At 31.8% G+C, this 27243-nt stretch overlaps 3 protein-coding genes across 4 annotated transcripts; 2 read left to right on the top strand and 1 right to left on the bottom strand.

Annotated features, from left to right (window-relative positions):
- Nucleotides 1-2689: 2689 nt before the first annotated feature.
- On the bottom strand, nt 2690-27243 carry LOC144563053 (beta carbonic anhydrase 4-like). 2 transcript variants are annotated; one of them, XM_078312418.1, is made up of 8 exons: nt 27110-27243; nt 26954-27015; nt 26087-26135; nt 23650-23766; nt 23376-23432; nt 23000-23085; nt 22633-22787; nt 2690-2990 (listed from the first exon to the last, which is right to left on the bottom strand). In XM_078312418.1, exons 1-8 carry the CDS (start codon nt 27122-27124, stop codon nt 2839-2841), a joined length of 693 nt encoding a protein of 230 aa, XP_078168544.1. In that variant the 5' UTR covers nt 27125-27243; the 3' UTR covers nt 2690-2838. The 2 variants fall into 2 exon arrangements, with proteins under 2 accessions (XP_078168544.1, XP_078168546.1); XM_078312420.1 differs by lacking the exon at nt 2690-2990 and adding an exon at nt 21889-22187 and having other exon boundaries at nt 22682-22787; nt 27110-27237.
- On the top strand, nt 6666-9724 carry LOC144562941 (uncharacterized). Its single transcript, XM_078312310.1, has 3 exons — nt 6666-8686; nt 9026-9534; nt 9649-9724. The coding sequence occupies exons 1-3, from the start codon at nt 7763-7765 to the stop codon at nt 9722-9724; spliced, it is 1509 nt and encodes a 502-aa protein (XP_078168436.1). The 5' UTR covers nt 6666-7762.
- Nucleotides 17980-21766, top strand: LOC144563052 (uncharacterized). Its single transcript, XM_078312417.1, has 9 exons — nt 17980-18126; nt 18225-18299; nt 18775-18861; nt 19306-19362; nt 19632-19724; nt 20103-20175; nt 20539-20614; nt 20940-21030; nt 21484-21766. The coding sequence occupies exons 1-9, from the start codon at nt 18073-18075 to the stop codon at nt 21607-21609; spliced, it is 732 nt and encodes a 243-aa protein (XP_078168543.1). The 5' UTR covers nt 17980-18072; the 3' UTR covers nt 21610-21766.

The raw sequence follows: 27243 nt of genomic DNA, 5'->3' as shown, positions 1-27243 counted from the left end.
TGATAATCACATAATGTGAATATTGAAAACAAACAGTTATGTTTTTTCAATCCCCATATATGAGAACACAAATTAATCAAAGAAAATCAAGAAATAAAATAAATTTGAAATAAATATGGTGAAATAGATATACATCAGTAGGTTGACTCAATTTCGCACTCACCAGTTTAGTCTTTTTTTCTCTCTTCTATGTGACTCTTAAGTCCTGATTTTTCCCCTCATGACACTAACTCAACAATCTTGTTGTTTCGGAGGTCAGTATTTATACTGATTTAAATGTTAGTCAACTTCATCACTCCGGATTTCCATTGTCCGTGGTCACTCACTTTTGATATAACTAACAGGTTTTTTTGTAATATATAATATTTTTATTTAATTGATTTTCTCTAATATCTCGTTACAAAATCTACAATGCATCACAAATCAATATTTTCTCAACGTATTATGTATTATTTCATCAAAATCAAAATCAAAATTTATAATTATAGTTATGGATCTCATAATTTTAACATTTCCAATATATCATGATCAATCTCATTGTAAGAGTTAGCTTGAGATCCTAAAATAAAATTGGTATGAACATGTCATGCTTTTTTGATAATCGATCATGACATTCCGGACTCTGTAGCAAGCAAACAAACAAAGAAAAAAACAAAACTCAAGACAATTTAATTTTCAGATACATTTTGTGTTTGGAAATACAAAATTAATAAATTAACACTCTAAAATTAAAATTTCAATAACTTCAGAAAAAATGTAAAAACAATCCGGATTTCTAAAATTCAATCTTAGTTTAATAAAATACGGTCATACTTATAAAATTATAAAAATTTATTTTATTTGAGAGATCTAATCTTCCAAATTTCATTAATTGAGATACCTGTCGTGTCTGTCATAAGAATAAGTGTGAATTTATATGAGCTAAGGTATCTTAATTTTTGAGTTTGAATTCAGTCCATTCGTTATATACCAGTACAAATTTTAAAGGGCCCATTTGAACCGGATCGGTTCGGATTATATTCAGATTGAAATATAAAACAGTATGATCTAGTGCATACTGGAACCGATGGATTTTGAGTTTTCTGATGAATTATGATCCAGTACTCAGGTACCTGACCCCAGTAGAATGCAATATGGACCGTTTATTTTAATCTGGTACGAATTTTAAAGATCTCTTGCACATCTAAGACATGTCCCAAAAAAACTGATTTTGGATATCCAAAACTTACTCTTATGTTTTTAAAACTGATTTTGGATATCCTAAACTATCTTTTATCTCCGAATTAAAACTGATTTTGCACATCTAAGACATGTCCGAATTTTATTCACTAGGCCGAGGTTAACTGGAGATTATCTCGATATATTATGTTTTTAATTTTTATTGAATTGATTTTCTTAACATCTTATTGCAAAATGCTGAGCTCTTGTATTAAAATAACAGTTATTTTCTTAGATGTAATACAAAATCTGAGCTCTTGGATTTTTGTCAAAATTCGTGCTATGAACTTCGCTGTATCAAGCATTAACGGAGCGACTCCGTTGAAGTTTGAAATGATCCGTTTAGAGCATCTCCAATCCAACTATTGAAATTAATTGCTAAATTAGCAATTATGAAAATTTTAAAAATTAAGCAATCCACTCTTATATTGGTTCAATCAACCAAACAATTGAGAATTAAACATTTGACCAATAAGAATTAAACATTTGGCCAACTCATCTTTAAAAAATGATTTCTTATTAAGCAATTATTTCCAACAATTGCTAAATAAGCAATAGCCATACAACCCAGCAATTACAAAAACAATTGACACATCAGCATAAACAATCCATAAACAATCACTGTTGGAAATGCTCTTATTTGTTTCTCCAACGCAAAACTCTTCCTCTACCTTTCTCCCTCAGAATGAATCACGTGCTTCAGTCGTCACACCATCTCCCTCTCAACCAGTGCAAAAACTGGAAAAAGTCTCTCCCTCGCGACTTCAGTCATCGCACCATCTAGGGTTTTCTCTCTTTTCCTGCACTCCATTGTAGTTAGGCGCTTCCGTCTCTCTCTCAACCCCCTCCGCCTCTCTCACTCGAACCCTCTTCGATTCGGCTTCCTCCTCCAGTTCCCCCTCCGTAACTCCATTTTCTCCACTCTCTCTCTCTCTCTGTCTATGATTGAGTGCTTGATTAAATTTTTTTTTTGTTAGATTATTAGATTTATGAAGGCACTCAACGAGGTTGGATTTAGTATTGTTCCCACTCATGCTTTTTTGATTAAATTGATTACAGATGGCACTTTACTTGGTTAATAGATGCTAAAAATAATCTAATTGGAATCAAATTTTATTTGATTACAGATGGCACTTGTCTCAATTTGATTACCATAGCCTCACTCATAGTTTTGAATCAAACTTTACATTGAATCCTATAGTTTGGTCCGATATATAATTTTGATTCAACACATGTAGTTTGATTCACTGTAAGTGCATAAGAGCATCTCTAATATTCTGTATTAGTGAAAGCCTTTGCAATTGCAAACCAATGAATTGCAATTTCAATTCATTTTAATTTCACCGACTCTACATCCATGAAATTTCAATTCAGTGAGATGTGAGATCTCTCACTTCTCTCCACGATGAACAACACAAACCCCCATCTCCCTCTCTCTTTTTGAAAATTCTCTCTCCCCATACATATAAAAGAACACAAAGAAAAATTAAAAAATAAAGGCTATGTGAACAATCTTCTTAAATTATGTTACATAATTAACAATTAAAAAGTTAATAAGAGAAAGACTGCTAGGTCTGTTGCTTTTCCACACTAATCACACCTCTAGCAATATGTAAACTGCTAGCTAATGAAACTTGAGCTGCTGGTCTTGATATCGCCCTTCCCGTGGCATCTCCATAGAACTGCATATAAAAATCTGAGATGGAAGCCTTTACAATGATATTCTTTAAACATTAAGTTGCAAATAAAAAATAAAATACAAGAAATCCAAATGACACTATATCTAAGTGTGCACTAATCATTAACCAAAATGTCCCCAGTAATGCATTATCAAGTACACCAACTCAAATACTGGATTGATCTTTGAATATATCTGAAAAATATAAAATTTTGCACAATTAATTAAAATAATAGTATAATTCAATTAGACACTAATACTGGCATGTACCATAATACAGTAATACCATAATACAGTAATACCATAATACCAAAATACCAAAATACCAAAATACTATAATAGATTCAACGGTTGACGTCAAATAAGTTCTTGTGAATTTCTGCAGAGAAAAAAAAAACAAGATAAGTTTGACGGTTGACGCTTCAAGGAAGTCATTTCTGGACTGATTATTAATTCTGCATTTACTATTTTACTACTGACGATTGACATTGCAAGGACAAAAACTTAGTATCGTGCCCGGTACAACTGAATTGTCTAATTTTTAAATAAAATTGCTTACCAGCAAAATTGAACAAAAGATTGGAAAGGGAATTAGAATTTTTATAGATTATTTGGACAAACGAATTAATAGGAGTAATGAAAATAGTTAGGATCTGAAAAATATCAGAAAACAGTCAATGTGTGACCATAATAAAATTCATATTTTAGAATATAGCTGCATGAAATAAGTATCATGACATGTACAGAAAACCTGAGAACCGATAAAAAGGGATGAGCAAAAAGCCATAGCACAGTCAGTGCTGTGCTATGGGTCTTTCTACATCTTAAAACCATTGGTGAAAAAGACTGATTCATTGTTGGTACGACTGTAGAGTATAAATAAGGGAGTGGGGACAGTTTGATAAATTTAAATTACTGATAAAAATATAAATGACTATTATACCCATGCCTTCAAATGTAAATAACAAAAGGAAAACTCTTTACTAATTGGATTTCGTACAAACTGGATTTATGTGAGTCACAGGGCGCTAATCACATTGCCTCCACCGAGAGAAGTGGTGCGGCCAGAGATACCAAATAATTCTTCTTGTTGGCCAGTTTATGCCACTTGTTGGCCAGAGATATGTATTGAGGGGCTTACTTCTATATCATGACTGTTACATGTGTTTTGCAGTTGTGTCACTTGTTGGCCAGTTTATGCCAGCAATGCATTTAACTAGCAAGTCAAAGAAATTGACACTAGAAAGTATGGAGTATCATCTAGATCATAAAATTACTTGTAGAACAATATGAAATGATAAGAAAATGAATACACGTACTTGAAAGAAGAAACTTCTGAGTTTAGATATTGAACTTGTTTACCCAACCGGAGCTCATTGGATCTTAATCTGAGAGCTTTAAAAAAAATACAAAAGGAAACTAAGTAAATTCAAGAATTTATTATAAAAAAAGTAAATAAGTAATATAGCTGTGCAGCAATTTCGAGTTTGTTTCAACTTTCACTTTGACGGTATTGTTGTTTTGTTTTGGTTTCATATGAACAAAAACTATGAATTCCCAAACCATTGAATCTATAGTCAAACTGTTAACCAAGCTCAAACCAGTACCTTCTCTTCTAAACTAATGACTTCTGAAGCCAGTATCTTGGCCCTTCAGTCAGCTGCATTGCACTCATGTCTTGCATTGTCATACTCCATTCGTAACGATAAAAGCACCAGCTATTCGTAGTTTGTAGAATCAAAGCACAAAACCAAACAAATTAATGGTTACTATAACTCATTTGTGCCAGTAATCCAGTATGTCTCATTTTTGTTCAATTCTCCCTTAACTGTACAAGTAAAGTCACACTGGACTAAACTCTGTCTCAACTAACCATCAAACTATATTAAGTTTTCATGAAATTATTGTTCTCTTTATTTTAAACAAAATAGCTGCCAAAGGCCAAGTTCCCAACATTAATTCTTGTCAATTTAGGCTCAATCATACATATGTGACAGAAACAACCTCAATGTTTGAATATAGCTGTGTATGCCTTGTCAATTTGAATATAGGCTCAATCCTGTATGTCTCGTCAATTTGAATGTAGCCTTGTACTACCTCCTAGTACCATCGTCAACAATTCAAGACTTAAACCTTAAAAAAATTAAATGACACCATACTCTAAATTATACTAACCCCTAGATGTACCCACCATGACTACTCAATTTCAGATTCCAGATTCTACATTAACACTAAACTTCAAGAGAATTAGTGGAAAGATATAAAATGCTTAATTACATAATTCTCCAGGTATCTTCATAAATCCACTGGTTATGAAATTATAGAAAATATTTACATAAATTATAGAAAGGGATGGTTAAAAACTGAAACGAAATAACAATAGAATCTAGGGCTATATCTCTACATATTTGAGATTTTTGTGGAAAAATCAAACTTTCCCCCAAAATTAATAGTTTCCAGAGATAGAGTGAGAGAGAGAAAGGTGAAGAGGGATCGATGGCAATTACCAGATCGGAAAGATGACAAGGCTGTAGCGGGTGTCGAGCAGCCTTTTGACAGAGGGAGTGGGAAAGAAAGGGAGCCGTCGCGGACCTCGGCTGTCAGAACAGATTCGGTGAGAGAGCGTCGGCGAAACGCGCACGAGAGAGCGTGACGATGCGATTCATTATGAGGGAATAAGGTAGAGGAAGGGTTTCATGTATATCCCTCAAAAATTTCAATATTACGTATTTATCCCTCTAAAATTTATAATTACATATTTATCCTTAAAAATTATAGAAACTCACAAATTTATCCAATCTAACTCTATTATATATCAAATATGTCCAAATATAATTAAATAATATTTTTTAAACATTAAAATTTATTTTACAATATTAATTAATATTGTAATGACCATTGTACTCTTCTTCCTCTCTCTCTTTAATCTGTTGAGTTTGGCAGCGCCAAAACCTCCCGCCTCCTCTCCAAACACGCTAACAATCTCTTGCCTATTCTCTCTGATTTCTCTTCCCGCCTCTTTTCTTATCGCCTCCCCTCTCGATTTCTCTCACCCCTGCGTTAATTCTTCCCTCTTCATCTCTCCTCTATTCAATATGGCATCGGATGTTGAATCGCCCCTCTCTCTAGACTTGACTGCCAAAGATTACTCGAGACCTAGATGGGAGAACATGGCTGAGTCACCCACTATTGAGTAAGTTCTGAAACTTAGATTTTGTGTTAATTTTGTTTGATTTAAAAATTTATTTGAGAATTCCTGATTAAGCACTTTGGAGAGTACATGAGTAAGTTCTGATCAGTTTTGAGTCGGTACTAGAGGTACCGATACTACCAGTTAATTATAATTTTACTGGTATGGTACCAGTCCGTACCAGTGGTATTGGCCCATGAGTAGTGGTTCTGGTAAACACTAATTGGAGGCAAGAATGGTACCAACTAGACCCAGGCAAATTTCTGATAGGAACTGGTACACAGGCGCAACAAACAGCAGCATAGAATTTCAAGTTTCTAGGAGAAGGCTTTTTACTGGTTTTTATTTTCATGTTTTTTAGAGATAATTTAATTAGGTTAATTTCTACATTTAAGCTGATAGGGCATTGTTTAGTTTATTTCCATATAAAGAACTTCTAATTTGGCCAAGTTAATTGGTCATAGTAAAATTATGAAATCAGGTTGTTAGAACAATGGACAACATCTAAAAATTAAATTTCCAGCAAATAATTTATTTTGCTAGTTCAACATTGTCTTTTGTTATTTTCGGGCATTCATCCAAGTACAAACTACGACTGAAATATGGAGGTTTCTTCCGAATAATCAAGAACTCTTGTAGGAGAAAATATTGTTTTGGCTATCAAAAAAGCATCTATGTCGATAGTTGCTCGTACAACTTGAATGAACTAATTGAAGAGGTGGTGAAGCATTATCCATTAAGGGGCGATCTAGTTTTCTCCATACTCTTTGTTGACACGAATGCAAAACAACAATATTTCATTGAACTTGATTCCGATGACAACTTTACGGTGATGCTTAACATGTATGAGAAGGAGAAAGAAGTAACCATCTATGTGACGACTGAGAAAAATATTAATACAAATGTGTTACAACAAAGGTATATATGCATTTTGAGATAACTAATTACTATATAAATCATGCATTATGTATTTACCACTGAAATATTTAAGTTCATATTTTGGTACAGTGAGGAAGATGAAGTTTTTAATGAACCACATGGAGAGGATGATTCAGACTATTGCCCCACTGAAGAAAGCTATCATAGTCGTTACAGTACTGATAGTGAAATTGAGTTGCCTATTTATGAAGATGAAACTTATGAATATAGCAAGAAAAGTTCAATTATAGAAGTAAACTCGAAGTTTCTAAATGCAGTTCATTTTAGAAGGTCTCTAAATCATCATGCATTGATGAATGAGTTTGAGTACTTCATTGAGAAAAGTGACTCGACACGATTCACGGCAAGATGTGTAAGTAGAGATTGTGAATGGCGGATTCATGTTTCTGTCCTACAAGATGGTGTTACTTTTGAAGTAAGTATTTTTTGTATCAAGGGTTCAAAAATTATATATTTTGACATTTTTTTTGGTAATTAATATTATTTTCCAATTTCTTGATTTTTTTTTTCATTTGCATAGGTTAGAAGATTGATACCTAAACATTCGTGCACACAAAGCACACAAATGCAGTAATAAGTGTGCCACTTAAGGATGGGTTGCTGATGTTGTAGTTGGTAAGTTAAAATCTGATGGAGACGTCTCTGCTGCCGTGCTTAAAAAGTGGCTAATGAGGAAATACAATGTTGACGTGCCTTATATGTAAGTTTTTAGAGGAAAAGAACAAGCTTATACCGATATGTATGGTAAATGGGTTGACTCTTTTATAAAGATGGATGATTTCAAAGAAGAACTGCAACGAAGAAATCTGGAAAGTGTTGTGGACATTGAATTTGAGACAAAAGATGGCAAGAAGCATTTTCAACGATTTTTTATTTCACTAGCAGCTTGCTCCAAGGGATTTCTGTTGGGTTGTCGGCCTTACCTTGGCCTTGATGCATGTCATCTCAAAGGAAAGTTCAATGGTGTACTAGCAGCAGCCACGGGCATTGATGGTAATAATTGCATGTATCCAATAGCGTACGGCGTGCTCGAGTCGGAGAATACAGAATCATGGACATGGTTTCTTAAGGCACTACAAAGAGCAATTGGAACACCAGATGGTCTTGTTATCTCATCCGACATGCAGAAAGGATTAGAAGCAGCTATCGGGTTAGTTTATCCTAGTATTGAGCACAGAGAATGCATGAGGCACTTGTTAGGCAATTTCAAGAAAAAATTTCGCGGTGACTTCTTCATGAAAAAGATGTGGGGTGCAGCAAAAACCTATTGTCCCCATGAGCATGACAAATTACTAGGTGAAATTGCTAAAAAACGGGCAGATGCAATTACATTCCTTGATGAGAACCATGAAAAGATATGGAGTCGAAGCAAGTTTGGTACAGCAGCCAAGTGTGATTACATTACGAACAATATCTCTGAAACATTTAACTCTTGGATAGGTGATGTGCGATACCAACCTGTGCTTGATCTCCTTGATGCCATTAGAGAAAAGATTATGGTACTATTTGATAAGAAGAGGAGAAATGTGAGAAAATGGAAGGGCATATTAGTTCCTAAAGTTAAAAATTACCTCAACAAAATCACCAAGGTATGTATATTTGTGAGATTTTTACTCCAGCCAACAATCTCCACAACAAACACTGTGTTGGTACCAGAAAAGGCATATTTTATTTATTTGTGAGATTTTTAGTACATCAGCCAAGTGTAGATTTCTATTTATGAATATAATTGGTACCAGAAAAGGATTAATTTAGTACATCAACCAAGTGTAGATTTTTAGTACATCAGCCCACTAAGAATAAAGCATTAATCACAAAAGCTGAACCGAACTACTTGAGAGAAAAGGAAACATCATGGTAGGGATAAAATAGTCACAATTAGATTAAATATAAATTAAAATAAATAATTACACTTCTTCCCTCGGTGTATATTCTTGGAGCAAGCAACTCCATTAAAAATCTTTTATGTATTTTTTGTACTTTATGTACTTTTTATGTAGAACTTGGGTAAATATGAAGTTTGTAGAAGTAGCGACAATCGAGCTGAAGTCAAGTGCAAGGGAAAACGTTGGGAGGTTATATTAGATGAGAAAAAATGCTCATGTCGGGTTTGGCAGATTAAAGGTCTTCCATGTGTACATGCAGCCGCCTTTATTGTTTTCACAAGGGATGCTAATTGGGAGAAGTATGTGGATCCATACTTCACAATCGAAAAATGCAAAGCCGCCTATGCCATGGACATTGCTCCAATGCTGGGAAAGGATCAATGGGTGCATGTAGCAACAGAGGAGAAGATATATCCACCTACCATCAAACGTCCACCTGGACAGCCTAAAAAGAACATATATGTTTCATCCGATGAACCGACGAGAAAACACAAGTGTCGGCGTTGTGGCATGTACGGACATCATCAAAAGACTTGCAAGAACCCGGCACCTCTCATGACCACATCTCAAATATCTGAATCTGGTACCTCTCAAAATGTATCTCAACCTATGATTGGTAAAAGGTTATCAAACTTATTTATGTTCTCATTTGATTAATTTTTTAGAAATTCAATCTCAATATTTATGAATGCCCTTATAGATTTTTAATTGCTGACAATAATATTTTTTCAAATCAGGGTACGAGGAAAGAATTCACAAGCACATAGGAGTAAGAAGTCGATGCCGTGTGATGCCATGCATTTGACTGTCTAATAGTTGTGATGTGGTCTAATATTTTGTTTTGATTATGGTTGCTTGCATTTTCTATGTTTATAATCTTATTAGATACTGCAATAGTGTGTTTTTTGGAACTACTGTACCGACTATTAAAAACTTGTTGGTGCAATATAATATTGCAATGATTCTTTTGGAAAAGAACAAAGTTTTTGTTTTTGTCTAATGCTGATTATGATTATGGTGTCATAATTTAATTATTATATTAATGGCCACTAAAAGTTTCATAATGTTATATTTTTGGAATATACTGTTATTTTTTCTTTATGCAACCAAGGTGTTTAATACAACAAAATGAAAACATATTGTAGTGACTGGTACTGGTACGGTACGGTTCAGTACTGGTACGAGGAAAGCACAAGACAGTGAAATACTGAAAAAATACTTTAAAAATATGAGATAGAGGAACTAAGAAATCTTTTGGAAAAATATGAGATAGCAGGGCATCAGTGCCATGAAGGGGATTTATAGAAGATTGGCAGGAAGAAAATATATTATTTCTTCTTGCTCACTGGGATAGAAAAGAAAAAGAAAAGAAAAAAGTAAAGCAAAAGAAGATTTGGATGTTTTTGCTCAAAATTTTTAACTGGTACGGCTATGTAAATCACAGAGCCATAAAAGCTGAACTGAACAAATTATATATTAGCTTAACTAATTAACTGAAACCATAAAAGATACTTTAGTCAGGCTACAAAATCCTGTTGAGGAATAAATTAGTTAGGCAAAGAAGGTACTGGTACGGCTATGTATTGGTACTGGTACGATTTAATATTGTTTTCTAACATTGGTCTTAGAAGGGAACATAAAAGAAGGGTAAAATGGGAATACATAGAAAATTAATGTTAAATATAATGGATTGGACAAATATGTGAGTTTCTATAATTTTTAAGGATAAATATGTAATTATAGATTTTAGAGGGATAAATACATAATATTGAAACTTTTGAGGGATATATATGAAGTTCCCCCAATAAGAAACGGACCATTTCAAACTTCAACGGAGTCGCTCCGTTAGTGCTTGATCCAGCAAAGTTCACAGCACGGATTTTGAGAAAAATGCAAGAGCTCAGATTTCGTATTACACCTAAGACTGCGTATTTACCATAGACTCACTCTAACAATTTCATATCATTTTAACGCGCACTGTATTTTTCATCAAACCATTTTCACTTTTCAATTTTTAGGATTATGTAATCAAATTTTCTAAGTTAATGAATCATACCTACGGTTTCTCTAAAAAAAACTATTATGAAATAAATAATTAAGTATAAGTATGAATAAAAATTCTATTATGAAATTAGAGAAAAAGTAAAAGATCATATGCTCTTATATAATTGTGTACGTAATACGAGTGTTGCAGATAATTAATTTTGTCATTTTTAATATATTCTTAATCCACAAATATAAGAACACTAACTAATTAAATAAAAAATAGAGAAAATGTGAGCAAAATTTGTAATATATTAACGAAATAGATAATTGATAATTGAGAGAAATAGAAATCCAACTAAAGAATTAAGTATATTCGGTGGCCATTTATGAATAAAAAAATTAATTCACTTAAAAATTCATGTTCAATAAATACAAAGAATTAAGTATATAGAATAAATTGAGTAAAAAAATATTATAATATTAAAATAGAAGTAAACGATCATAAAATATCTATTATAATATTAGATAACAAATAAAATACCATATTCTCTTATATGTTAATCAAATAATACGAATGTTGAAAATAAATAATTATGTTTTTTTTTTCAATCCACATATATAAAAAGACAAATTAATTATAGAAAATAAAAAAGTAAACTAAATTTGAAATAAATATGATTAAATTGAATATACATCACTAAGTTGACTCAACTTTATCCTCACTATTATAAACTCTCTATCTATCTTTTTTGTGATCTTTAGTCAAATATTCTTCTGATTTTTTTTTTCTCTCATAATCCTAACTCAGCTAGCTTTCTCATTGTTTTGAAGGTTAGACTCTCAACTGTTTTAAAAGTCGGCCAACTTCACCACTCTCGATTACTATTGTCCATACCAGCTAACCTTTGGTATAACTAACAGGTTTTTTCAACCTATAACATTTTTATTTAATTGATTTTCTCTAACATCTCGTTACAAAAGCTACAATGCATCACAGATTCATATTATCTCAACGTATTATTTAATAAAAATAAAAATTTATTATAGTTATGGATCTCATAATTTTAACATTTTCAATATATCATGATTGGTCTCATTGTAAGAGATAGCTTGAGATTCTAAAATAAAATTGGTATGAACATGTCATGCTTTTTTGATACATCGATCATGACATTCCGTACTCCGTAGCAAGCAAACAAACAAAGAGAAAAACAAAACTCAAGACAATTTAATTTTCAGATACATTTTGTGTTTGGAAATACAAAATTAATAAATTAACACTCTAAAATTAAAATTTACATAACTTCAAAAAAAATACATTTTGTGTTTGGAAATACAAAATTAATAAATTAACACTCTAAAATTTAAATTTACATATCTTCAAAAAAAAAAAAAAAATCCGTACTTTTAAAATTCGACCTTAGTTTAAAAAAATACGATCATACTAATAAAATTTAAAATTTTATTTGAGAGATCTTATCTTCCAAATTTCTATTAATTGAGATACCAGTCCTGTCTGTCATATAAGTAACAAGAGTTTGTTAAAAGTAAACTAACAAGAAAGAAAGAAAATAAACATGTTGTTACATTACTGCAAAAGAAAATTCGAATTTTCTTATGCAGTGATATTAGAAGAAATGGATTATTTGTTCAGCATAAATACTATAAAAAATGGAATATTTGTTCAGCATAGAATGCGACATGAATTAAAATCGCTCGACTAGAATTCACTTGCTCATTTCGGATGATGTTTTCTAGAAATTTATTTGTGCGATACAATAATGTACGAATAAGTCTAATTCTTATCAGTTAACAAAAAAAATATTCATAATTGTCTAAGTACAGATTGAATAATTAGTTGGATAAACGAATTTTATTAATATTTATTATTTACATTCGATGTAGGTCTTGCCTAGAGTGAGAAAAATAGCACAATACGTGAGTCAGTTACGTGATGCGACTTGCATGTTGTGTTGTGACTATTTACTTGTTATGATTATCTTTTGAAAATTTGGCATGATAAGATATGTCACGCAAAAGATCTGCTTACGGCACAACACGACACATAGTTATGCGAGTCACATGTAATTAGGACCGTTAGATCTTAGTGAATCTTGAATAAACTAACTTAAATTATGAATAAAATAGTTAAACGTGATTAGAGTGGGAAAAATGACATGACGGAGCCGGCTCTGTCACGGAAAGGCACGACACGCGTGCTAGTTACGTGATGTGACTCGTTTGTCCTGTGCCGTGACTATCTTTTGAAACTTTAACATGGCGCAACACTTCACATGAAGATCTAGTCATGACACGGCACAACACATGGTCACGCGAGTCACGTGTTATTTGGATCATTAGATATTGATCAAATGGTGAATCTTGAATAAACTAACTTAAATTATGATCAAATGGTCACGCGAGTCACGTGAGGCACGTTTGAACACAGCATGACTATTTGTGTGCTGTGATTATCTCTTGATATTTTGGTCTCGACACGGCACAGCACGACATGTGAAAAATTAACTTGGTCACGACACGACACGAGACCAAAGTCACAGCGTGTTAATCAATTCTCGATTAGCTTACATTAACTAAACAATTAAAAATAGAAATTTCTTACGCAGTAATGTAAGTGTACCAACATTTATTTTCTCGCTTTCTTGTTATTTTACTTTTAACAAATTCTTGTTGTACTTATGACATACTCAAACTACTGGTATCTCAATTAATGAAATTTAGAAGATAAGATCTCTCAAATAAAATTTAAATTTTGAATTTTAAAAGTATGCTCGTAGTTTTTAAACTTAAGGTCGAATTTTAAGAGTCGTGATTTTTTTTCTATTTTTTAAACTAATGAAAATTTTAATTTTAGAGTGTTAATTTATTAATTTTTGTATTTCAAAACACAAAATGTATCCGGAAATTAAATTGTCTTGAGTTTTGTTTTTCTATTTGCTTGCTTGCTTCTGAATGTCATGATCGATGTATCAAAAAAGCATGACATGTTCATGCCAATTTTATTTTATGACCTCAAGCTAACTCTTACAATGAGACCGATCATAATATATTGAAAATGTTAAAATTATGAGATCCATAACTATAATAAATTTTAATTTTGATGAAAACATACATGATGCGTTGAGATGATATTGATGCATTGCTACATTTGCAACGAGATATTAGAGAAAATTAATTAAATAAAAACATTATATACTGAAAAAACCTTTTAGTTACTTAGTATCTGTTTGGCAGTATGGATTTAGACTCATTAAGGTTTATTTAGTGTCTTAAGCAGGTTGAACATCAAGTTCTTGGATAATCTTAAGACCTTTTTCTTTGTCTTTTTAGAATCAAATCTTAAGTGAATGTTTTTCATTTCAAGAATCCCAACCTTCTTAGAGACCAAAAAAAGTAATTTCTTTTTCTGTACCATTTTATTAAACTAAGAAGCTCATCCTTCTATGTTATGTTTTTCGTATACTCAAGATTTTACCTCCCTAAATTATCTGAAATTAACTTAAGTAACGTATAGTAGATTTCTCACAATTGCTTATTGTGATACAGTGGAACTATGACAATTAGAATTTCAAGACGCAGCTACACCTATTATGCAAGAAATAATAGACTTTTATATACTCCAGATTTCTATTTTTCCATTTTATAATTACTTTGAAGCTCTCACATTTTATTAGTAGAAAGTTAAGGAAAATTTCAAACTTGACAACAAAATTCTCCAAAAATTGAGTTCGGGCCTTCGAAATATACACACCTTTGAAATATACTACAATTAATTGGGTTTGAGCCGAGTTCGGGCCGAATCTAAAGAATCTAATGAACCAAGACAAATTGGACTTTACTCTTCAAAGTTGAGCTGAACTGAGTCGGATTTTAATAAAAAAATTGATGAGCTGTACTAAGTTTTGGACGAGTTTTTGTCCATTAGCACCTCTACTCTCGCGTCTAAGTAAACCTTCTAATTACAATAAATAATTGGTTGTTTGCAATGAGACAAACATTTGCATATATAAAATTAGATCATTAGTTGAGATAATTTATTTAAAATAATATGTTTTTTTATTGGATATTCCAATTCTTTTACATAGAGAATCAATCGGACATTTCATCAAAATATGTTATCATGTATGAAAGTTTTTCTTCTTTGTATAATATATGCGTGTGTATGTATATATAAACTTTCAATTAACCGTCCGTTAAATTTACTCGAACACTAATTCAATTTTTTTTTAAGTCTTGGTTCTAGGGGTATAAACGGAGCAGACAATGCTAATACTATATATACATATCCACTTTTCAATGAGCGGATACGAATATGGATACAAATAGTAAATATATATCAAATTTGCTTTAAACGAAAACAGATACTCATCGGATAATCTACAAATACGGATTTGAATACGAAACGAATAATTGTCTGATAATTGAATTATATAAACTTTAAAATATAAATACTAATTAAAAATATGAAAAAAAACAGAAATAAGAAAAAAAATAATGTAAGGAAATGTAAAATGAAATAAAATAAAGGAGCTTGATAATTGTATCTCAAACAAAATCCCCGAGTGTGTCTCCCAATTAGTTTAACATAATTTTTTTTTCCAATATTGTCTAACTTCCATTTTCAGCGCTAATATTCAAACATTTAAAACTATGTTTATAACATTTTAAAATATTACTCGCAAGCATTTAAACCTCTATTTGAAATCATTTAAATCTCTAAATTTAGATAGTTTTAACTCCTAACTTTTTTTGTCTTTAAGCAAAAAGAGAAAAAATTCATTTCATCCACTTTTTTTTTTCACTGATCATTTTTGTCAATTTTTGCGACGATCTGTGATGAATTTTGCGAATCTAAAAATACGAACATTTTTTACTCGATTTTCTCTTTCAAATAAGATCCATAAAGAATAATTTTCGAGTTATATTTTTGTCGTCTTTTTTTACCACTTTAAATCTATGTGACTTTTAATTTTTTTCATTTGCTTCAAAACAATTTAAACTTCTGTTTACAAGCCTTCAAATGTTTCGTATAAACCTCATTAATAACACTTCAAATCTCTAGAATAAATCATATAAATCTCATGTACAAATAATTTAAACCTCAACAGTAAAACTTTAAAGCGTATAAATCTCAACAATAACACTGCATGTAAAAAACTCATGTACAAAGTATATAAACCTCATGTACAAAACTTTGAAAATTTTAATGGTTGTAGATTGAGATTTGAAAACTTCAAAATTTAAGTGCCCATGGGTTTTACTTAAAAACAAACAAATTACTTCAAATTACTCAAAAATATTTCTTCATGGATCTTATTTGAAAGATAAAATTGAATAGAAAACGTTCGTATTTTTAGATTCGTAAAATTTATCACGGATCATCGGGAAAATGAATTAGAATAATCACAGAAAAAATAAAAAAATAGCGGGTGAAAAAAATCTTTCTTTTTTTGTTTGAAGACAAAATTAGTTGATAGTTAAAATTTTCTAGAAATGCTTTCAGATAGAAGTTTAAATGTTTGCGAGTAACATTTTAAAATGTTATAAACATAGTTTTATATGTTTAGATATTAACGCTGAAAATGAAAGTTAGACAACATTGAAAGATTTTTTCTGTTAAACTACTTGGGGAATGCGCTCAGATATGATGGCTCGGACCATAATATTTCTCTAAAATAAAAACTTTAGAACTTTAGAAACAAAATAAGAACAAAATTAATCGGACCACAATTATGGTCCATGCAAACATAGCAGTCCCACTATGGCTAAGAAAAGGAGCAAGAAACATTATATGCTAAGGAAGGGAGTAAGAACAATATCTATCTCTTTATGCAGATGCTCAATTTTATTACATATAACAATAGTTCGATATTTTTTAGCCACAGCACTATTTTTTTTAAAACACAAATAAAAAAAGTTCAATAATAAAAATAAAATCGTTATTCTCTGTATATGCACATATAAAAAAATATGTTTCAATGTTGTTTATATATGAACAATAACTTCAAAATTGAACATTTGAATATTATTAACTGCAATGCAGTTTGGCATGCTTTTGATGCCAATGAAAACAATGTAAAATAAATAAAGAGGAGGTATCTATTAACACTGTTTTTTTTGGTAACACCCGATTGCACCTTATATTTTTAAAGTTTTCAAATCCAAACATTCAATTCAAATAGTTCAACATGATAGGTATATTAAAATTTACATTTTTTTTGAATTTTTTACTATTTATTAAGTATTTTACAATATCGTGGTTTTCAGACCATTAAATTTTTGTACTCATCTTAGTAAATAGTAAAATAATTAAAAAAATATGTAAAATCTGATCTGCAAGCATATTTTTATATATCCATCATGTTGAACGGTTTGAATTGGCTCTTTAAATTTTAAAAATATATAATGTAATATGATGTCACTAAAAAACAGTGCAAGTGAATCCCACCTCATGTATAAATCCTATCTCACAGTTTTACTTTTACTTTTTATATATAAAATTCAAATTTTCAGTCATTAAAGTTTCAAAAATAAAAACACAGTAAAAAAATATTATGGAGGCACTAAAATGTGGCATTTAAACACATCTTCTTTATTTATTTACTTTCATTCTGCACATATTTTGTTTATAAACTACTCTGGTTGGGTTGGGAACCTGGGATCTTGCGATCCATACACGTCGGACAACTTCTGATCGGTAATTCCGAATCTTAAAGCTTAATTTGTTGGTCGCACCAGGATGCGAGGCTGCGACTAAATTGAAGTATTGAACCCATTCTCTCTATTTCCAATTCTCAAGCTCGATAGATTTTAGAGGGTTCTAGAAAAAAGCCACGGCCTTCGCCGTTTTATATCAACCTTTCCACCCCTCACCTCTCTCTCGTTACCTAATCGCGACGCCTCTTCCTTGGAAATTCCAATCCAGATAACGTTTCGTACTTTCAATCCGTTTCCGTATCCTGAGTTTTATTCCATATTAACAAATTATCCGGATCCGAATCCGAAAATTATCCAATCCGAATCCGTTTACTGAAGATCCGGGCTGGGTCGTGGCCCAATTTGGGTTTCGGACTTTTTCTCGGCACAATTTCTCAAAACCCTCTTCTTTTACTTCCTAAACCCTTGTTACGTCTCTCTTTCTATCTGTTTCGGCCATGGATGTAGACACGACGAGCACCACCGCGACAAGCCTCATCGATAGAATAGTGGTAAACGCGATTCTCTTCGTCTTGTCTCTTTGATTCCTCCTCAGCTCACCTGTATCACTGCTTCTTTGCTGTAATACGTAGTAATTCTTTTTTCTCAGGTGCCTGGAGATGTTGTTCTAGACCTCACAAAGATGGAAAATCAGACAATCAGGCTCGGTGCTGGATTGCGCCAGGTCAAACATCTTATTTTTCAATTTTACTGTCTAGGTTTGAAATCGAGCAACAATTCTCAATTCCCAACCTTATTCTACTGTCTTTTTATTATTTATAACTTGGTTTATTAGCAGCACAACTAGTAATTAGGTGTTAATTTTGTTAGTCTTGCACATGTAATGATATAATGTGGAGAAGGAAAGAGGGTGTGAGTGTTCTCCTTTTTGTGGTGTGAGGGACTCTTACTCCTATTGGAGCATTGATTTGTGGTCCTGGTAATTGGGTATTCTTGCAATTTCAAAAGGACCATACTACAGTGACCCACTACATAGGTTTACACAATATTAGATGACCGCAAAACCTAAGTGCAAATGTATGTTTTATTGTATGTAACACCTTATAAGTGGTATTCTTTCTGCATTTGTACAGTACTTTTTTCTCAACAAATTTATGCAAAAAGTTAATCATTCATTTATTTTTAATCTGATTATGCAGGATTGTGACAGTATATCGGTAATGCAAGCTGGGAAGTTGAGACTGTCCAAACCAAATAAGTACTGGGTTGAGAGCTCCCAAAAAAGAGTAAGTGCGAATGTTTTTACTGTAGTATTTAATTTGGGTAAGATTATTTTAGCATAATAGTCTATGCAAATTTGCTATTGAATATTCATGTATAGCATGGGTATTTTTCCAAAGGATAATCTATGCAATGTTTTCTTTCAGTATGAAACAAAAGCAATGATTATGTTTACATGTCAGGATGAATATGACACTAAGCCAACTCTGGGTATTTCTTCCAGAGTAATTTGCCTATGCTTGCTTCAAGTATGATAATTGAACTATGAACGAGCATTCTGGCAAATAATTTGAAAGATTCGTACAAATATGATAATTCTATGTAGATGTGCTTGCAACTTAATAATTTATGCAGTTTTTCTAAAAACCATTCCTCAATAATGATCGATTCAATTTTTTTTATTTCCTTCATATTTACTCTTTATAATATGATATCGTCGTTTGTTGCAGTACATACCTAGTTTGGAGGATGCAGTTCTTGGTATTGTTGTCGATAGCAGATCAGATGTGAGTATTTAATCCCAAGGATAGAAAATTTAATTTAAGGTCGATATAGAATTATGAAACTGTTTTATTTTATCTTATATAGTTCCATTAGATAATTCAAGGTTCTCCTTGCTTTATTGAGATTATGAACTTGATTTTGTTGATGCCAAGAAACATGAAATACCTCTATACTCAAACTGGAAGAAATGCAAAATAGAAATAATTTGAATTGTGTTTTTGGTTCTTGGCATTGAAAGTGAGATGTTTTTTCTTTTGATGTGCCTTTTCAGAATTTCTTGGTGGATATTAAAGCCCCAAATCTGGCACATCTACCTGTGCTTGCATTTGAAGGTGGTACAAGGAGAAATATACCAAAATTTGAGGTAAAATTCTTTCAATTCTTAATCACATGCTTTGTTAGCCAGGTATTGTACTCAACTAAAGGATGCCATAAGTGAGCCAGCTTAATGGTAATACCAATATATTAATCCCTTGTTCCTGTTTGAACTAACAAAATTGAACCCCCACCCACGCACACATACACGCACATCACAAAACTAATAAAATAAAAGGAAAAAAGATTAAATAATTAAATAATTAAAGAACAAAACGAAATTAGAGAACATGAAACAGAAAGATGAAGGAGAAAAAGAGGAGAGATTGTAAACTGGTATAATAGGTACAATTTGACCTGCACTGTACCTGATCTGTGTAGAATTGAGTTCAATTAATTCCATCTGCTGATGTTATTTTTGGTGCAGACAGGCACATTGATTTATGCTCGTGTGGTAAAAGCTAATAGCATCATGAATCCTGAGCTTTCATGCACAGATGGTATGGTTTCCTAATCAATCATTTTCTTCTTTCATGTGATTATATGACGCTTGATCCTATTATACAAGCCCCAATTAATCCGAATCCTAAATAAGTACCAAATTGGCATTGAATTTTATGTTAGTGTATGTACTTTGGTATGGTTGATTTCATGCTGGTTTTTTGCTTGTTAATGAGTGAATAATTTTAATGTTTATATATAGAGAGCTCAATTTATAACCCAAGAGAATCAAAGTCGTCATATAAAAACACCACAATGTACCCTTGTGGTATGAAAATGTGGTGCCATATTTCAATGTGCCTTAAAAAAAATATATAATATGTTATTTGTTGTATGAGAAGCTCCTTTTTTTTATTGCATAGCTAGCGGAAAAGCTGCTGAGTTCGGGCAATTAAAAAATGGTTACATGTTTGAGACATCAACTGGCCTTGCACGAACGTGAGTTATCATATTTGTATTGTATTCTATAGAAGAAGCCTTTTAAAAAACTTCCACAAAGGGAACATAAAATCATTGCCTGGTATGTTGTGCAATTTATATGTTTGGGTATACAGTACACTATATGCCAAGGCTGGCTTTATGAATTGTAGACATAATGGTTGTTATTGTCATTGTCAAATAACTATTGACTATGGTAGATTGTTGCAAAAGTGGTGGCCATGGCAAAAAATATCAATCACAACATGCATGCATGTCGAATCACAATAGTCCTTTGTTTAAGGTTTTTTATGCCAAATCACCAACTATAGTTTACTATTTTCAGGCTGTTGAGCTCTCCAACATGTCCAGTTCTAGAAGCACTAGGGAAGAAGATATCATTTGAGACTGCCATTGGATTAAATGGCCGTGTCTGGGTAATTCCTCTCTCTCAACCCCGTCCCCCTCCAAAGAAAGAAAACGGATCATACACAATATTTGAACCAGACTGGTAAAGATTCTGTACTGGTACTGCTATACTGGGAACCAATGCTGGTTGGATTATTGCACTCGAGATTTCGCTTTTATCATCTAGAATTTTTGAAGCCTTCACTGCGTAATTTAGGCATAGTTGAGGCTTATTCTTTTGCATTTGGAAAAAGAAAAAGAAAAGGCCTAACATGAAAAAATGCCATCTCTTTTGCTATTGCTGGTACGATGCACTGGTCAAGCTGTGAGTTTGAACCTGCTGGGTTTCTCCTAGTTTCAAAGCATAATAGATAGCTTTTGTCACTTCCCTTCTGTTTATAGTGTTATACCATCTGTCATAGGAAGAAATTACTAATACATGGGTGTTTATTCATAGCGACATTTGTTCTTTCACTGTACAGGTAAATGGTTCCTCTCCTGATGATGTAATTCTCGTGTCAAATGCAATAATGAGGTCTGAGTTTCTGAGTGGTACACAACAGAGAACTATGGTAGAGAAGCTCCTGGAGAGGCTCCAGGGTAATTAAGAGGTTGTATGAGGTATAAAGCACCAGGGTTAGCACGTGGAAATTCAGAAGAAATATTTAAATTAATATTTTTTGAGGTAAAAAATTGATAATTTTGTGTTTTGTTTTCTGATGCTTTCTCTTTACTGAGTCTGAAATATACCATTTATTTTGTTCATGTTTTGGATACCACAATGGTGGAACAGTGTGGATCCACCTGACCTGTTTGGATGGGCAAAATATCTATCTTGAAATCACGGAGGGAAACAAATATAAAAATTAAACTTATTTAGTAAAATGCAACTCATTAACATACAAATTTCTTCAAAGTTTGTACTTACACCAGAACACCAGTTAAACAATTACAGTAATAATAGATGACATAAAGTACACAATACAAAAACCCAGTGTTAACTCTAAGAAGTGAACACATTGTGATCTTTATCTTAATCTGAGGTACACTGTTAAGCCTCCCATACAGTGATTCCGCAATCAACAAAATCATAGTGGCTGCCAATTAGCTTCACACTGTTCTTCTCTAAGGCTTCTTTGACGAATGGATACGTCTTTAAGTTGTCGAGGGACAGGTTTACCGCTTCCTGAAAAATGTTTATCAATTTTAAAATAAGTTATACTGGTACCAGTACAGTGTTGTACCTGATTATTCTGTTCTCCATTATTCAACTTCTCTCTAGTACTTTCTTCTCTTAATAAATGTTATCTTAAACATATAGCCTCGTTTATTCTTTGGGTTCCACAAACTGAATTTTTCTTCTTATTTTAGTTGGTATTTCTTTGAAGGGAGAATGAACAGCTATTTTCTCCCATTTTTTAGGAGAGGAATCAGTGGAGTGGGTTGTTGTCATGTATTATTACTCTTTATAAAAGAGATACCAACTAGCAAGCGCCTTTTTCTTCTTTAGTCATTTTATTCACCTTTATAAAAACACAATCTGATTCTCAAGGGGTACAAATACATCTAGGTACCAGTAAGTAAACATTCTTTACTTTTTTTAGAATTAATAGGGACAAGGAGAAGGGAATATGAGATTTGAAAATGGTGAGAAAATGATTGGTGGAAGGAATAAGAAACCTTTTCACAATAGCTGCATTGGTCAGAAAGCGGCAACGTGCCGTGCTCATCTTTCACTCGTTCCCTTGCCGACCAACCGATCTTCACCCAATCTTCAATGAAATCACTGTTTCCAAATCCCAAAAGTATAATTTATTACTCAAGTTCTACACATGCTTTAATGATGTTTAAAAATCAAATAACAAATTACTTGCTGCTTCCTTGCTTCATTTTACTGATTCCTTTTCCTTTTCTATTTAGCTTCTCTTTTCTGGTATCCTGAGATAGCTATAATAATGTTTCTTAGACACATTCAAATTAAGGAGAATAAATGCATACTCGCAGTTGTGACTGTCTTCTGGTATTGACATGAGTCCCCTGACTCCACCACAACGGCTATGTCCGACCACTACTATGTTCTCTACCTGCTCAATTTTAATCTTAAATCAATTTATATTTTTAAGATGAAGTAAAAAATATAGAACTTTGATTAGAAAAAAAATATAGAAGCTTGATAATGTAATTGATTTTAGCCCCTTCTTTTTTTTCTGAATTATCATTGTCTGGGGATCCTGGAAAATTAATTCCTTGGCATGTTATATCTTTACTATTCTCAGATGTTTTAATTTTCCTTGGGATCTTTTGTGTCAGATTCAGAGAAATTCAAACAAGTAAATAATTCTCTTAAAAACAATTAAAGAAAAACAAAGAGCACCTTGAGAATTTCAATAGCATACTCTAGAGCTGCCCCTACCCCTGAGTTCCTCTTTTTCTGCAATTATAATTTTATTAAACATTAAGCAAATGTCATAATGTTAAATTTTAATTAGAGAATTATGCTGCATTTGGAATAAAATGACAGTTCCCTGTGGGTAAATATCAGATTGTCAGATTTTTCAAGATTTTACAGGAGCAAATTAGATGCAAACACAAAAGGAATGCAACAACAAAAGAAAAATTATGATGTGCATTATATTTAATAGCAGTACCTCACAGAAAGGCGGTACCAAAGCAGCGATGTTGCGAACAGTGAACGCTTCTCCCGGCTGAAAACTGAAGATAGTTGATGGACAGACGCGCGAATCTGCGCATGCAATCACCAAGAACTGAAACATGTGTTATTGTGTTACAAATACAACCTCAGAATTAACCAATTTTTTTAAAATAATTATGAGAATTTTATGTATTTATGAATAAATTTTAACCAATTGGTTGCTGAGATTTTTGGTAGATAAAAATGATGATGGTGCATGAAAGAGACTTAAGTCTTTGAATATCGTTGTGGGACCCGGTTGTAATGCGTTGTAACCTTTTTTTGTTTGAAAACAATTAATTGAATTTGGAATATGTGTAATATTTCTAATTTTTTTTTCTAGTGGAAAGTGGAAGAAGGTAGCCCATGCGCTATAATTTCATACAAAAAAAAAAAAGCAACGTGAATAATTCCATGTGCACCCACCAACTCTTGGGTTCAGATCCTCTAAAGTAATTCAACTTTTGAGTTTTGGATCATAATCATTTGATTCGAATTCGTCGCTCGAAATTATTTCGGAATTCGGATTCGTTTCTTGGAATGTGTGTGCTCCACTTTGGATGAATTATCATGGATTTGTATCAGACGGTCCCGATCCAAAACCCAAAAGTTAGATTACTTCACTAGATCTCAACTCCAACTCTTACCCTAATTCTATATTGTAATGATATATCCTGCTTTGGAAGGAATCTAACTTTTGTGATTAGGTAAAGAAAGAAGTCAATAAACAATTCCTACTTGGTAATTTAGATAAAGATCAGATGGAACAAAAATTTCAACTTAGATTAAATATATTAAAAAACTTTTTCAGTTGGATTTCTACCTTTTACATGAAGAATATTGTCACAACAGATATGTGAATTTATTTTCAGTCAAACTTGGATTTAATAAAAAAAAAAAACATGCTTTTGGCTTTCAAAAGAATTACTGTCTGAAATTTCAACATATAGTTTCATAAATATTGTTTACATGCATAAGTTTAGATAGTAAGTTTAAAAAAATTGAACACCTGAGTCTAAATTTTCAAACGCATTTGTTCAATATTTTTTTTAATAAAAGTAAAGATTTATCCATTCAAATTTAAATGTTTATAAGGAATTTTCATTCTGAACATACAATCTTTTAGGTAGAGACCATTGTCTTAATCATAAAATCAAATTAAAAGCCAATTCTCTGTTCAAAAGCTTCTAATGTTGTTGGTTGCCAATGATTTGCATGAATACTCCTAGTTTTTTAAATTTTGATGGTGCTCTTGATACTCCAACCAAAACTAACAAGAGGATTTTTTTTTTGGAAAATATGAGAATTAATAGAAGTGATCAGTGAATCAATTGGAAATATTAGATGCAATTAATATGAGCAAATAACTGGTCATAAATCTAACACTTGACTGCTCATGTGATCCAAAAAACTAAAACAACATTATATCTCTTGTACTATGATTTTTTTTAATATGTTTATAGTTCAAAATATTTATAAGTATGTTCTATTCTAAAATTTTATCCTACCTTATAATATATGTTGGTTTTGTGAGCTAAAAAAAAAGAATAACAGCAATGTGTATATTATTTGAATTGATTTCAAGACCTTTTCTTATCTTATGCTAAAAAAACAGGATAAGAAAAAAAACATTCATAATATAGATAGGCTCTTTTGATAATTGTATCTGTATATATAAAGACTAATTAACTATTTGCAGTTATACAACGATACTTATAAACATGCTAGCTTGAATACTTTAATATTCTATATATTAGTTTTGATGTGCATTTCTTTTATTTTTGTTATTTTTTCTTGAAGAATTGATGTGCTCCTGTGCATCATTATTTTCAACCAGGGGCGGAACCAGAATTTGAGTATAGGGGGTGCTAAATAATATCATTATTATTTTTTGGAATCGATGCTATAATTTATAATATGAAATTGTTGTTTTCAATTTAGGAATTGTCTGATTAGTCGGTGCTATAATAAAATACCATTTGTTTATTGTAATTTCTAATTTGAAAAGGATTTTATTTTTGCCATCTTCCAATGCGCAAAGACGGAAGGCCCACTAGTCCAAATAGAAATGAATTAATTATATTTTTTTAAATTTTCATTGAAGCCCTCTAATTTTAAATATTTTTATAGGGGGGGGGGGGCTTATACATGTAAAATGAACTATATAATACAATTCCTATATACTTGGTAATAAAAAAATTTTAAGTTGAGGTGGCTTAGCACCCCCCAGCTACACCTATGTTTCGCCCCTGTTTTCAACAAAGTACAATATCTTTACTATAAAGAGTAATGGAAATAGTCAAAGAGAGGGAAAAAAGTACCCCATTGACTAAATAACAATGAAAGAAAAAAAGAAAAAAAAGAAAGGAGGCAGATACTTGAATAAAAATTACCTTTGGTTTTTGCTCCTCAGCAAGTTGTTCAAATCTCTTGATATCCTTCCTGAAAGAAAGAAAAATGAAAAAATATTTAACTAATTTGAATTAAGAAAACAGAAGGAATATGTACTTCATATATAAGTTGAATTAATTTATCAAGTCAAATAATTAAGGTAATATTTTTCCTATAAGTAGCAACTTTGAAAATGCCTGGGAATGTTCCAAATCAGGAGAAACAAATTAAACACACTACAAATTTTGATATATTTGGGGACGCCTTTTGAGTTTGAAACCACTAAAGTAAGTCAAATTTTGAGTTTGGATCCGGTCCGTCCGACCAGTTTTGGCTCAAATATTGAAGGGCTTCCTTGAATTTCCAAATTGGGATGGATTAACTTGAATTTTGATCTGACGGTCCAGATTGAAACTAAAAAAATTAAATTACTTTAGAGACCCGGATCCTTGAGAAAAATCAAGAAAGTACAATAAGTTGGTACAACATTTTTTTGAATTTTTTTATTATTTATTAAGTATTTTACAAAACTAATTTTTTAGACAATTCTAGACCACTGAAAAATTGTAAAATATTAATAAATACTAAAAAAAAGAATAAAAAAAAAATATGAAATTTGATCCCCAAATACATTTTAATATAGAAAAATTTTAACCGTTTGGATCGACTGTTTAGACTTTGAAAATCACAAAACCGAATTGTTATAAGATGTTGTAACTTTCAAATATTGTAATTGGATCCTCCTTCTTCTAAAAATGTATTGTAAAAATAGGAAACAAAAAAACCCTCCAAGCTGTAACTAAAGTCTAGTAACTGAATGAGAACAAAAAAAATAATGAAAGGAGAAAGCAGAGACTCATAATACTTACTCATAGACTTCCTTCTTGAAATGATCAAAACCATATTTCAGTTGCTCAAGAGCACTCAATTCCTGCATTATTTTTCAAAATATAATTGAATATCCTCCAAATTCTCTCACATTTCTTGAAGGCTGAGAGAGAGAAACAAAAAGGTTTGAGCTTTACCTTCTCCTTCGTCATTCCGAATTTCTCTGCTTGGCAGGGTTTAAAAAGGCAATGGGAAGTTGAGAGCGTTAGAGATTTTGGTTGGTTCTTCTGTTTCCATTGGAGGGACTAACATACATCCTTATATAACACAA

This window comes from Carex rostrata, chromosome 12 (assembly GCF_964058835.1).
Source record: "Carex rostrata chromosome 12, lpCarRost1.2, whole genome shotgun sequence".
NCBI lineage: Eukaryota > Viridiplantae > Streptophyta > Magnoliopsida > Poales > Cyperaceae > Carex > Carex rostrata.
The sequence above is the reverse complement of the archived record's forward strand: the minus strand, read 5'-3'. Positions and strand labels throughout refer to the sequence as shown.

Excerpts from the sequence above, each read along its gene's own strand:
- LOC144562941 (XM_078312310.1), top strand. The coding sequence starts at position 7,763 with ATGTATGGTAAATGGGTTGACTCTTTTATAAAGATGGATGATTTCAAA. Across the intron at positions 8,687-9,025 it reads CTGTGTTGGTACCAGAAAAG|AACTTGGGTAAATATGAAGT; the intron begins GCATATTTTATT and ends CTTTTTATGTAG. Across the intron at positions 9,535-9,648 it reads CAACCTATGATTGGTAAAAG|GGTACGAGGAAAGAATTCAC; the intron begins GTTATCAAACTT and ends TTTTCAAATCAG.
- LOC144563052 (XM_078312417.1), top strand. The coding sequence starts at position 18,073 with ATGGATGTAGACACGACGAGCACCACCGCGACAAGCCTCATCGATAGA. Across the intron at positions 18,300-18,774 it reads TCGGTGCTGGATTGCGCCAG|GATTGTGACAGTATATCGGT; the intron begins GTCAAACATCTT and ends CTGATTATGCAG. Across the intron at positions 19,725-20,102 it reads GAAATATACCAAAATTTGAG|ACAGGCACATTGATTTATGC; the intron begins GTAAAATTCTTT and ends TTTTTGGTGCAG.
- LOC144563053 (XM_078312418.1), bottom strand. Across the intron at positions 26,136-26,953 it reads TTCAAGAAGGAAGTCTATGA|GAAGGATATCAAGAGATTTG; the intron begins GTAAGTATTATG and ends TCTTTCTTTCAG. Across the intron at positions 2,991-22,632 it reads TCACCATTTTCAAATCTCAT|TTTGGATTTCTTGTATTTTA; the intron begins ATTCCCTTCTCC and ends GATATAGTGTCA.